This window comes from Gouania willdenowi, chromosome 6, assembly GCF_900634775.1.
Source record: "Gouania willdenowi chromosome 6, fGouWil2.1, whole genome shotgun sequence".
In the NCBI taxonomy this organism is placed as follows: Eukaryota; Metazoa; Chordata; class Actinopteri; order Blenniiformes; family Gobiesocidae; genus Gouania; species Gouania willdenowi.
In genome coordinates this window covers 33305907-33319473 of record NC_041049.1, presented here as the reverse complement: position 1 = coordinate 33319473, position 13567 = coordinate 33305907, and the positions used below count along the sequence as shown (strand labels likewise).

At 36.7% G+C, this 13567-nt stretch overlaps 1 protein-coding gene across 1 annotated transcript in view; it reads right to left on the bottom strand.

Moving 5' to 3' along the window:
• plxnb2b (plexin b2b) overlaps positions 1-13567 on the bottom strand; it is a 275822-nt gene that overhangs the window by 71037 nt on the left and 191218 nt on the right. The window contains exons 15-16 of the mRNA XM_028448556.1: positions 9662-9840; positions 262-410 (exon numbers count right to left, since the gene is read on the bottom strand). Of these exons, the coding sequence (XP_028304357.1) occupies positions 262-410; positions 9662-9840 (328 nt within the window). The remainder of the gene's footprint in view (positions 1-261; positions 411-9661; positions 9841-13567) is intronic.

Here is a 13567-nt window from a genome sequence, read left to right as displayed (position 1 = left end):
ACCACCAACTGTCGCAATATTTGATTCACAAATAAATGAGAAAACAACTTTAATAGAAACTGACGAAAGAAGGGGGGTGGGCACCTGAAATGGCAGCCATGTTTCTGTTGGTATGCCCCAAAGCAGCTGTGGCTACAATGTAGCTTACCACCACCGGTATGACTGATGTAATGGACTGGTGTGAATGAATACCTGAAACCCCCACCTTTTCCACTTCCTGTCACAGTACACTTTTATTCTGTATTGAGTTTAAACCCTCACCTGGTGGAGACAGAGTACTTCTCCTGCTGATGGATGCAAGGTTCTCCAACCACAGTGATGCTTTTAATGTCTTCTTTTTGGATGCCGAGGTTGGAACCACGGATGGTGATGAAGATACCTCCCAGCAGGGGGCCAAAGCGAGGGATGATCTGGACGAGAAGATATAGAATGTTAAGGTCAGGACCCAAACGTCATCCTGTTTTTTTTTGGTTGTTTGCAGAAGAAAAAAATAAGTGCTTTAATCTTGAAGACAATATATCCGTGTGTGCAATCAAATAATTTCTTAGTATAGCGTGTAGGCTTACAGGTGCATAATGCTTATCTGAGTCACATTTGGCTGCTTAAAGTCAATATTTTGTGACTTTTGAAAATTAATTTCACAGGTAAATAGTGATTTTATTGATGAAAATGCACACGTTGACTTGGAATCTGTTCACAAATGTTAAAATTTAAACTTATCATATTGCAAAATAACACACCACAGCAAACACAGAGATTGGGATGTGCAAGCATTACTGTAATTTGGTTCTGTATAAATACCATTAAACGAGAAAAAAAATAAAACTAAAATGAGACTAAAACTGATTTTTATGAACTAAAATTTTAAATTAAAACCAAATTAATCTAAAAGACTAAAATGTGACTCACTAAATCTATTTTTTGACCAAGACCTAAATTAAATTACACATTTGTATTTTGGCCCGCAGCCGTAGTTTGGCCACCAATGATTTACCTGGCATTAACATAACTAAACTTCCCATAAAGAGCTTACTTCTGATTGGCTTATTAAAGTCCTGTACTTCTACCTCACAACAAGTCCCTGATGTATCTCTCCATCACACAGTGAGCCACTGATTGGATGAAGTTAGTAGTAGCATTTTGTCGACAAAAAGGTTTTGCATTATGGTAAAACTTTTAGTTATCCCACCTTTGTTTACATTTATACATTTTAATGCCAAGTTTCAGTTAAGTGAAAAAGTTCATTTATCACTAGTGATCAGAGCATAATGATGGTTGTGACGTATATGAAATTTCAGGGGCTTTGGATTGATTTCTCTATATTGAATAAGGTCCCCAGTGGAAAGTGTTGAGGTCGTACTAAATCATGCAGAGACATAAATGTCAATCCATGATATGTCGCCGCAAAACCAAAAATGTCATCACGACTGTGCTTTAAAAGTCAAAGTCTACTGGACGTTTGATGAGATATCATATTCGGCATTTAAGTGATGGATTAAATCAACTACAGACTACAGATGTATCAACACAAATTGTTCACTAATTCACCTGCACAGGTATTATCAACGTCTTCAAGACACTAGAACTACATTTGTCAAACAGAGACTTAAAATTAGGAGATTAGGAAGTAACTGACACAATCAGGTAAAGTGTGAAAAGTGTAGTGGAGGGCCAAAACACTATTAAAGAAGATGTCACTCCCACCCATTGGAAACTCTGACTCACTAACAAACTTCAAATCATTACTCAAAACTCACCTGTTCAAACTGGCTTTTCCATAAACTCCTTTTTGTTTTGTTTTGTTTCAGAAAGCGTTTTAATTCCAGTGGATTAAGAGTTGTTTTATGACCATCATGTTTTGTGACTGTAAATGTACTTTTATTGTAATTCTGTGAAGCACCTTGTGACGTCTGTCTGTGAAAGGTGCCATACAAATAAACATGACTTACTTACATTACTTACTTGATTTGTTTTGCGACAAATTTGATGTATTATAATTATTATTGTTAAGTCTAAGGAAAGCTTTTACCATTTCATTTTTTTTTAAACAAAATATAAAGTACAGTTAATAACCATTTTCCCAATCTGTGTAATCGAGTCATAGTTCAAGGGTATATACTTGTTACTTCTGTAAATTGCAGTGAGATTATTTTACTCATATTTGCATTTGTTGTATCTTCACTACTTATTACTTTACTTTCCTGTTTTTTAATGGGCCCTGTAGATACATCATTAGGCCTGCCTGCATAGTATTTATGGATTGATTAATGAATCAATTAATCTCAAAAAAGCAAAATTCACTTGTTACAGAAGCAAACAGATCAAAAGATGAAGTTAAATGTACAATAAGTACCAAGTAAAAATTCATAAAGATACACATGTTGTAGGTTGAGGCCTTGCATAAAATATTTGAATGAAAATAAATAAATACTGTGAACATTGTGAGTGTAAAAACAGATTACAACAACATGTTTAAGTTGTGCTGCTGCTGTTCAGTCTGATGTACAGTTTGCATACAGCATATACATTGTGCACTGGTTATTGTCACCTTCTTAAACCAATAGTGTCTCTGTTGCTCGGGGTGTGATGATGGTTTCCATCAAGCCAATCAGAGCTTGCAGGTAGACGGGCTGTTACTCCTGGTTCATTTTGACAGAAATTTACTGTAATTTGATGATTTTCAACCGATGAGTTTCCATCTACACATGAAGTCACCTCCTGACTGCCCTATGTCTGCATATCAGTTCATCTGTTTATTTTTACTGTCACCAAGCTGCTGCTGTGCTCTGTCCATCAGGTCAGACACCTAGAAACATGTCTTACTGTTCCGTGTTTGTAAAGCTTTGCGAGCCTCAGCACATCTACTCTAGTTACAACCTCCAACGCTTGTTTTTAAATGTTCAGTTCACTGTGACATGCAGTGGCTGTGCTAGTTTAGTCACCCCACTAGTATGGTGTACATTTTAGGACATCCTCAGGTCCCAGAGTGAGGTATCAGGTATCAGGAAAACCTCTGCCATTAAACAGCCTCAGGCTTTATAATAAAAGTCATGTATTTATTAATCAAACAATACCTTGATATATCTTAACTTTTAAAAATAAAAGGAAAAAAAAAAGCTTTTCAACCTACTTCATGTGTACTTTCGATTCCTTCAAAACAAAACGCCATGTTGTGTTTTACGGTCTGAGGCCGTTGAGTCTAATGACTTTTGTTTTGAAGCCTGAGGCCGTTTCATTTGACTGAGGTTTTGCTGAGACATGAGTCTGTTGGTCTGACACATGTCAGAGGTTTCTCTGAGACCGGAGGATGTCCTAAAATGTACACAGTACACCAGGGATAAAGGCAGAACGCAGTCATCCTACTGACAGCCAATTTCACCAGACAAATGTGTGTCTGCTATTACTAGTATTACCGCTCCGCCGTAATAGGGGACTATGGGCCCTATTCTCCAGTCTGGACTTAAGTGCTTTTTTACTCGCCTCTCTCCTGTGCATATTCTCCGGTCCAGGCTCCTGACACACCCACCACGCGTAAATCAACCAAAAGCACGTAGTCTGTGAATGAAGGCGGTCTGACGCAAAGGAGGCGGACTGGGCCATGATGTCATTATTTTGGGGCTGTTTCAAAATCAGTGATCACGGAACATGGAGGTTTCCCAACGCTTGTTAATGTCATTGAAATCCGTGAAAATGATAAAGCACACTCTTAATTTGAAACACCTTCATTGATAAACAATGTAACAGGTTGATTTGATCAGATTATTGATCAGATTATTGCAGTGTGAGGATCGTCCGCATTTTTCTGCCCAAGGCACAGATAAAATCTCTCTTTTTTCCTCTGATACTAATGACAGATTAATGTTTGTTTGTGTGGAAAGCCTTATTAACTTCATCCATTTCTACATTCAGAAATAATGAGCGCATCATCATCATCAATACGGTACCTGTAGCTCTAAAGCGTGACCGAGTGTGACTCACTGGAGGTTTGATGAAATAATCTGACAGAGCGTCTGCTTTAATACAGAGGAGACAGAGATGTTTGCAATGAAACAGAACCATTGGCTTTCTACATAATACACAGTTTTAAATATAAATTTCCTTCTGGAGCTGATGTGAGAGAGTCCGAACTGAAGCTGAGCCTCATTTAAATATTCATGGGAACAGTTTCTGGTCCATCCTCTCATTTCATCAACCTCTGTATATGACAGCTTGTTTCACTTATTATTTACTCTGTAGTGGATCAAACTGTGGCTTTACGTTGGACATAGTCTGAAAATAGTTGGACATCACTGTGACCAACATGGACTCGGGTGCGCACAGCAGATTAGCTCCCCGACCCACCACCCACCGCGGCACGTAGGGGTGTTGAAAAAAATCGATTCGGCAATTTATCACATTATTACGTCGCATGATTCTCGGATCGATTCTAAATGCATTCATATCAATTTTTTTAATAATAAAATAATCTTTTTTTTTTTTTTTTTTAACTTTATTTAACCAGGAAAGTCTTTTCCACTTCAGGAGACATTGTAACTGCACAAAAAAGTGCGCTGAAACCTGGGCATATAAATGCAAAAAGTACTCATTTTCTGCATTTATTTGTTGTTCTAGGCATATACTATATATTTATACATATTTGTCCCCTCTAGAACTGGTAAATGTAAACATATTGAACCCTGTGACACAGTGACAGTGTAGATTTGGGTAGATTCTTTCTAGGCATCTCTTTTGCAATATTAGTTTGTGTGGCTTAAAATGTAACTAAGTCCATAAATTCTAGTGCAATATAATGTTTCACCTTATCAGGGCGCTGTGCTTATTCGAGGTTCAGAAGTGCGTAAGAGGAAAAGAACTTAACCAAATAGGAGAACGCGCGCATGGCCAGATTTGAATGGGAACACCGACATTACAGGGCTGCTCCACCCACACTGCGTAACTGAAGGCGCGCAGCGACTGACTAAAGTACAGGGGGAGAATAGCACACAGCCACAAACAGCACCGCTGCCCTACGTGCATGGGAGAATAAATCCACATACGCTGGAAAATAGCAGGTAACACAGGAAAGCATGTTCTTATATATTCTAGTAAAGTAGCTTTGTTACAAATATTTTTGTAGTGTAGTGGGTAACTTTAATTCGTTACCCAAAAAAGTTATATTGTTACTGTAACCCCCAACACTGGTCAGAGTTTAAACAGTAAATCAAAGTATTAACATCTTTCCAAAATCATTATTACATGGCAATTAACAAAATATTGAAATTATTTTACCATATAAAATAAATAATATGAAGCCTGATAGGACAATATCTTTTTTTGCTTTTAAAAAAACTCTTCTATGTGAGCATGTAAAAGTTGTACAGGAGCACATATTACCTGTTCATGCTCACTTAAAGGTTTTATGTGAGTGTTAACATATAAAGTACACAGATGCCATGCTGTTAGAGGAGGCGATAATGTCATACATATATAAAACTGAATAAATCAACCTGCTGTCATGTCACCCACACAATGGAAATCCTGTGGGAGCAGAAGTTGAAATCTCATTATGAACAAGAAGAGCTCCGCCGAGCACCAAATCTCATCTTTGCCAAATATCAATGATTCCTGATCATTCACACTTGGAAGAAATTTCAAGGGGCTCCTAAGAAAAATGAATAAATGTTAGTTCTTTTTCTTTATTTTTTCTTCATCCGGTCACCTGCCCCCTTTAAATTCTAGACAATAATCTTATTCAAAATATATCATAATGCAGAAATATCATTATTGTTTAAAGCAAAAATGTTAAGTAGTAAATATGTAGCTTTAATCAAACAAAAATCAATTTTATCAATGGTTAACAAAAAAGTATTAAGTATAAAGGCTGAACTACGGAAAGCTGGGATCCCCTACCCCCCTCTACTACCCTGCAAAGCTGGTGATAACTGTTGATGGGTCCAGGCACACATTTACGGATCCGCAAGAAGCTGGGAAATTTGTCGCCTCCAACGTTCCTGCTGCACCTGGAGATGACCCCCCCCCCCCCCCCCCCCCCTCCTCCCCCCACACACGCAATGGCGAGTGATACGGAGTCTGACTGATGCTGTTTGAAACAATGATAATTATAAACGTCAGACTGATAAAGTGATGCTATCCTTTAATAACATTATATTTTATTTCTTCCCTCTAATCCCTATATATTTTAATTTACCTGACTGGTTCAAAAATAAAGACAGCTCACTGTTTTATGTGGGTATGAGGGATAGGAGTTTTGTTTATTTAATTTTTTTACTGATGCTAATAATTTGGTCTGGAAGTTGAAAAAGAAATATGATATCACATGGAGCTTAGTGGTAAGTCAAATGTCCTTTTTCCTCCTAAGTTGGACAAAGTGTTTAAATGTGTGTAAAAGTGTGTTGAAATGTTCATTTACTTTGTTTTTTTCTTGTTTAAGAGCCTTGAATGGGCAAAGAGGAGATTTTTTTTTTGGGTTCTGTTGTTTTTTTTTGATCGATTGCAAACTTCTACCACTACTTAAACAGTGCAACTATGAAACTATGGTATTGTCTGACCACAACCCAGTAGCTTTACAACTAGCAATCGGTAATAAATACACTTCAAAGAAATGGACATTTGACAATGGTTTGTTATCAGATCACAAAACTGTTGAAGAAAATTAAGCAACAAATAGATTTTAATTTATCTACCAACGATTCACCGGAGATCACAAGGGCAACACTGTGGGAAGCATTGAAAGCTTGTATCAGAGGACAGATCATTTCATGGAACAGTCTTATTAAAAAGAAAGAAAGGGAAAATAAAATAATGGATGAAATAGCAGAAATAGATAGACATCATTCAATTTCACCCTCGCTAGATTCACACAAAAAGAAACTTTCTCTGCAAACAGAACTTAATCTAATTTATACAATTAAAACTACAAAACTTTCAGCTCAAGTTAAACACAAACACTATGAACAAGGAGAAAGAGCTGCAAAGATGTTGGCTCACCAAATCAGAGAGCAGGGATCATCTAGAATGATAACAGAAATACGTACAAACTAAGGACAAACAACAATTGACCCGAAACAGATAAATAATGTTTTCAAGACCTTTTATCAAAAATTAAATTCACCAGAGTCAAGGAATGACCCAAGTTTATTTGATAGTTTCTTTAGAAAAATTGATGTTCCAACAATTGATAACGAGCACAAAAAACAATTAGAAAAACTCCTAACCAGGGAAGAGATAGAAATAGCCATTCAAAAAATGCAAAGCTCAAAAGCACCTGACACCAGATGGCTACACATCAGAATTTTATAAAACATTTAAAACTCATATATCCCCCATTCTGTTACAGGTATTCAATGAAGCACTGATCAAAGACCAATTGCCACAAACTTCTTACCAAGCAACCATTTCTTTAATTCATTAAAAAGATAAAGATCCACTGGATCCTACAGACCAGTGAGTGTGTTAGATGTAGATAATAAAATACTTGCCAAAATGTTGGCATTACAACTGGAAAGGATCCTTCCAACACTGGTGTCTCAGAACCAAACAGGTTTTTATAAAAGACAGACAACTATTCTTCAATATACAAAGGTTATTATATAATATTCATACACATTCTGAGATTGTGCTTTCACTGGATGTGGAGAAAGCCTTCGACAGGGTCCAATGGGACTATTTATTTTTGACTCTGTCTAAATTAGGATTTGGCCCTAAATTTGTCTCTTTGGTTAAATTATTATATGTCAACCGTCAAGCTTCCGTTCAAACAAATAATATAAACTCAAAGTATCACAAAGTATCATTATATTTCAAACCCATCTAAATCTGTTCCAGAATAATGAAAATATTGGAGGAATTTGGCAAAGTATCTGGTTATAAATTAAATTGATCAAAAAGCATATTATTTCCAATAAACTCAAAGGCTGAAAAAGGTATTAATACGTTGATGACCTTTCCATTTACAATCTCCAGACAGTTTAAATATCTAGGAATAAATATTGCAAAGGAATATTTGGGACTTTTTAAGCAAAACTTTTCAAAATTATTTGATCAAACAATAAAGAATCTTGACAAATGGACAAACTTTCCAATTTCATTAGCAGGACAAATAAACATAATTAGAATGAATGTCCTACCAAAGTTTTTATTTCTATTTCAGTGTAGACCCATCCTAATTAACACATTTTTTTTAAGATAATAGAATCCATAATCTCCAACTTCATTTTGAATTAAAAAAATCTGAGAATTAAGAAAACCTTTCTACAAAAACTAAAACCACAAGGTGGTATGGGGTTGCCTTGTTTTCAGCTTTATTACTGGTGTGGTAATACCCGTGCTATGTCAGTGTGGAATGACAGGGGCCACTGTTTGGGCCAAGATGGAAAATCAAAGCTGTCTTCCTTCCTCGTTAAAGGCAATATTATACTCGACTTTGCCAATAACAATGAAAACTGGTAATTCAGTTTTCTCCCATTCCGTAAAAATTTGGGCACAAATCAGGAAACACTTTAAATTTTACTAATAATCACACATTCATCCCGTTGTTGTCAGGATCATCATTTCATCAATGACATCTTAAGGGAGTACATTCTGTAAGGGATTTGTTTGTGAATAAGATATTTCCCTCATTTAACCAATTAAAAGAAAAATATAATTTACACAAACAAGATTTTTTTAAATTTTGTTCACACCACATTCCCGTGCTTTCCCAACCAGCCCCCTGACAACGACTTAGAAGAACTTCTATCATCTGAGCCTTTATAGTAAAGTGTCAGAGTTGGAAAACATCACCACTCTCGACCACTTCAAAAGAGCCTGGGAGGAGGACTTAGGACTGAAAACCAATGGACAAATGCCCAAACCTACGTTCACTCCTCTTCTGTGTGTGTAAGGCACGGAATGGTACAATTCAAAGTATTGCATTGTTTACATCTGTCAAAGGCAAAATTATCAAAGATGTTTCCAGCTGTGGACCTGTCTTGTGAAAGGTGTGGTCAGAAACCTGCTACATTAGCCCACATGTTTTGGAGCTGCCCTCTCATTATTGGATACTGGAGGGGGGAATTCTAAACCCTCTCTGAGATCCTGCAGAAACGGGTTGATCCTGACCCATTGATCGCATTGTTTGGGGTGAAGCCTGCATCAATCGAACTCACAAAATGCCAACACAATATGTATTGTATGTGACACTACGAGCACTGAGATTGATTCTTCTACGCTGGTAGAGCAAGGCTCCTCCTGTGCACCTGGCATTACTGAAAGAAGTGATGAAACTTCTACAAGTGGATAAAATAAAAGAAAAAAGGTAAACATTTTCTATCTAATTTGGCAACCTTTCATGGACTACTTTAATAATAATTAGCCCATAAAAAACCTTTTTCTTTTCTTGTCTTATTTATTCATGCCTTTTGTGTGTATGCATGGTTACGAAGGTATGTATGTGTATATTTATATGTATACTTATATATGCATCGGTTTTTGTTTGTTTGTTTTTATTATATTTTTTACTAGTGTCTGTATCTGGGTACTATGAGTGCAATGTAAATATTTGAATGCATAACCATACAATAAAGCTGTACTTATGTGCCTGTATGTTTCAAAAAAGTTGAAATAAAAAGAATAATAATAAAAAAAAAAAGTATTTAGTATAAATATCATAGTGGTAACTCACATCAGTGATTTCAGGGTTAGGACACTCAGTGGCGTACAGGTCTTCTGTCCCCTGCTGGCTGCACAGCTTCTCATACACACATGCCTTCTGCGTGCTACACCACACACATCGGTACTTGGGGTCAGCGTTCTTACAGAGACTGCAGTCCTCCCTCCCCATTGAGCAGTTGTACAGGGTGACTGCACAGAACCAAAGTAAACACACAATCACAGATTAGCAGAATAATAATAATAAATAATAAAAGTGCCATTTCACAAACATCATAAATCGTAAAGCTGGACACGCAAAACTAATGGAATCTATCCCAGGTTTTCTGACTGGAGTTGTGTTGCATACAAACCTTACATCACTGTAAAACTGTGGAAGGTGTGCTGTGGTATTTGTGGTATTCCACCTGCTCCCAGAATGCCTACAATGGCACTGTGGATCAGTGGTCGAGTGGGTTGTCCAATAACCAAAGGATTGGAGGTTTGAATCCTAATCTATCCAAGTGATTGTCGTTGTGTCCTTGGAATGGGTTTGAATTGTGCATGAATGCTTGGGTGTCAGTATGTCCTAGGGCAGCTGTGGCTACAATGTAGCTTACCACCACCAGTATGACTGGGGTAAATTAATCATGGTTTCTGTAGCACGCTTTAAGTCTCCTCGGAAAAAGTGCTATACTGTATAAATCCAAGCTATTATCATCATTATTATTAATGTGTTATTAACCACTGATGTGTGGTGAGGCTCGTGGCTGGCGAAGCACTGACTCCTCTGTCGTCAGATGTACACATTTATAAACCCAATAAAAGCTTAAATACATTTCTTCTTTTTTAATACAATATAATATTTGTAAATAGGGAGCAGTTATTTCCTTGTACTTTTACTCATATTCAATTTTAACCTGCTTTTTCAAGAAGATTTTCTTGCATATGTTGTATGTTCTTGCACTGAAATGCTACAAGTTTGTATATAATTTACAATAAACATTCTGATTCTGGTTGTATTTCAAGTAAAAAACATACAATAACAAGAAAAAATGATGATTTCACCGGACAAATGTGTCTGCCATAGAGGGTTTTCACAGCGCGTCATCAACCCGGAAGTTGCCATTTTGTAGATAAGCAGCCGGTTTACAAAACAGCACACGAACGAGCAAATCCCAAATTTTGAGAGAAAATGGTGAATTATTGCCGTGTTTTTGACTGTACTAATCGGTCAGAATGTGAAAAACATCTGGAGTTTTATAGACTGACATAAGTTACAACAGATCAGGGAAGAACAATGTCTGCATTTTATAGTCAGTAGTTCTACATCAGGAGAGCAGTGACATGAGACTAGCTCATCATTGTTGCACCTGTTGTTATTGATGTTTATGCAAACACCGCCGCCCTCATCTCCCGTCTTGCATTTAAATCCAGCTTCACGTACTCCAGTTTGTTCTCCACGGAGCAGACATTAGAACACAGGATGGAAAGAAGCGGCGTTCTCTGAGGATTAGTTTTTAGCTTGGTTGCTAGCCCCACTCCTGCTTCTGATCACACTGCTTACATGTCCTCTGCTGGCGGAGACCGCCGGTATGAAGCTCCGCTGCTCCACAGGTCACTGGATGTAGCCAGTGTAGAAGTCGCATCTAATGAACTATAACTGTTTGATTTCCCTGAATCTAAGATTGCCTGGCACTCATATACTATTCTAGAGTAACTGCGCTGCAGGTTCACTGTGAAATTATTAGAACTGACTGAGTTCACTGCCGATATACAGTACAGTATATCCGTTGCTAGCGCAAACTTCTATAAGATTTAAGATGTTCCGCTGTGTATGGGCTTGGTGAGATCCAGGTAGTTGATGATATCAGGATACATAATAGTCCAGATTTTTGCCTCGTAGATCCTGGTTTAGCTTTGCTAGCCACAAGCTGCTCCTTTCCTCTGATAACTATTGGTCTCCCTGATTTGTGATGATTTTTGGCAATCTATAAAATTCCAAATGTGTCTCATTGTTTGACCAATTCGCACAGCCAAAAACACAGCAATTGTTCACCATTTAATCTCCAAATTTGAGATTTTCTTGTCTGTGTGCTGTTTGTAGACCTGCTGCTTTATCTCCAAAATGGCGACTTCCTGGTTGATGACGCGCTGTGAAAACCCTCTATTACTAGTAATACCGCTTTGCTGTATTAGCAGACTATATGCTGGAAACTACGGGGTAACGCAGGAAAGCACGTTCTTATATAATCTAGTAAAGTAGTTTTGTGACCAATATTTACTGTATGTAGTGTAGTGCGTTAAAAAGTATATTGTTATCATTATTACATTGCAATTAATAAAATCTTTAAATTATTTTACCACATAAAATAAATATAGCAATAGCAAGAAAAACAAGGTAAAAAAAAACCATTTAAAATAAAAAGTATGTTTTTTGGTTTTGTTTTCTCTCTTTTACTAAATAAACAGTACTGTCTGCCTCATACTGTACTTTTTCACTGTGCATTTATAGACAATGCAGCCAACCAGAAATACTAAATATGTCTCACACGTTCATTAAATACAGTATATTAGACAGACTGTGGAACGTCCGCATGTGCAGAAAACCCGCAATCTAACATGTATTTTGGTAATATTAAGATATCTGACAGACTGCTCCATTAGTGTGTGTCACAGAGTGATATCCATACCTGTCAAGTTTTGGATTTGAAAATAAGGGAAATTTTCTACTACAAGTCGTCCAACCCGCCCAACCAAGCTACAGTATCCCTTATATTTTAAGATAGGTGTACAAGAAATCTAAAATACCCACTTGTCAACCACTTATTAAATACAATTATGTGATTAGAATCTGGTAGGTCGACCTTTATTAACATTGAAATGCTGTGAACGTTCCTACTAGGGCTGGGTGATATGAACCAAAACTCATATCTTAATATATTTTCTCAAAATGGTGATATATGATATAAATCTAGATAATTTTATCAAACAAAGTCTGACCAGAAAAACAATTCTGGGTTAAATTTGCTGATGCAAAATGCTACACAGGAACATTTATTAACAAACAGCTGATCAATATGTGCACTTATTAATCCATTTAACTGAGCTTTACATGTTGTTCTGAGAAGTAAAAGCAGCGACTCCTAAAACTAATATTTTGTTTCATATTATACATGAAATGTATCATATGAAACAAAATTATAAAACAGCCAAAATAAAAACATAAATGTGTATATGAAGCACATGTGTTTATTTATTATACTTAGTTTATATACAAGTCAACACATTGCATATTTACTGTTAATTTCACATTGCTTATCTTTAACTTAGACATTAACATTTTATTTTATTACATATTTTCTTGTAATTTCTCATGCTCACTCATGTGGTTCTCTGGTATTCACTAATGACTTATTAGACACATTTATTACAGACTTTACATTCTTTAACACTTTATAAAGCAGTGTATATTTGTGGAGCTTGTGATTGGATGATTTTTCAAGGTGACTTCTGCTGTGGTAGACGTTAAAATATCAGTTATTAATCTAACAGAACATGTAACTGTGTCCGATCCTGATGGTCTTTATGAAGATAAACTCTCTTTCCCATTTCATAACATATTTACACCAGTTCTTTGTTTTTTTTCGCCGGAACGTCTTCATTCATTCACCTCTCTTCTGAGTTGTTTCCAGGTTTGTTGCCGCTGTCAGCACTAATATCGCGAGAACTGCGACCAAGCCAGGCCATTTCAGGTGGCAGTTCTCGCGAGGCTAGTGACGGCGTTCAGTTTAGTAAGGTATCTTTTATTTATTACATTAAAATACGGGAAATTTACGGGAAAATACTAATACGGGAAGATGGCAGTAAAGATCGAGGGTAAAATACGGGAGCTTCCCGGTCAAAAGGGGATACTTGACAGGTATGCTCTTGCCCATGG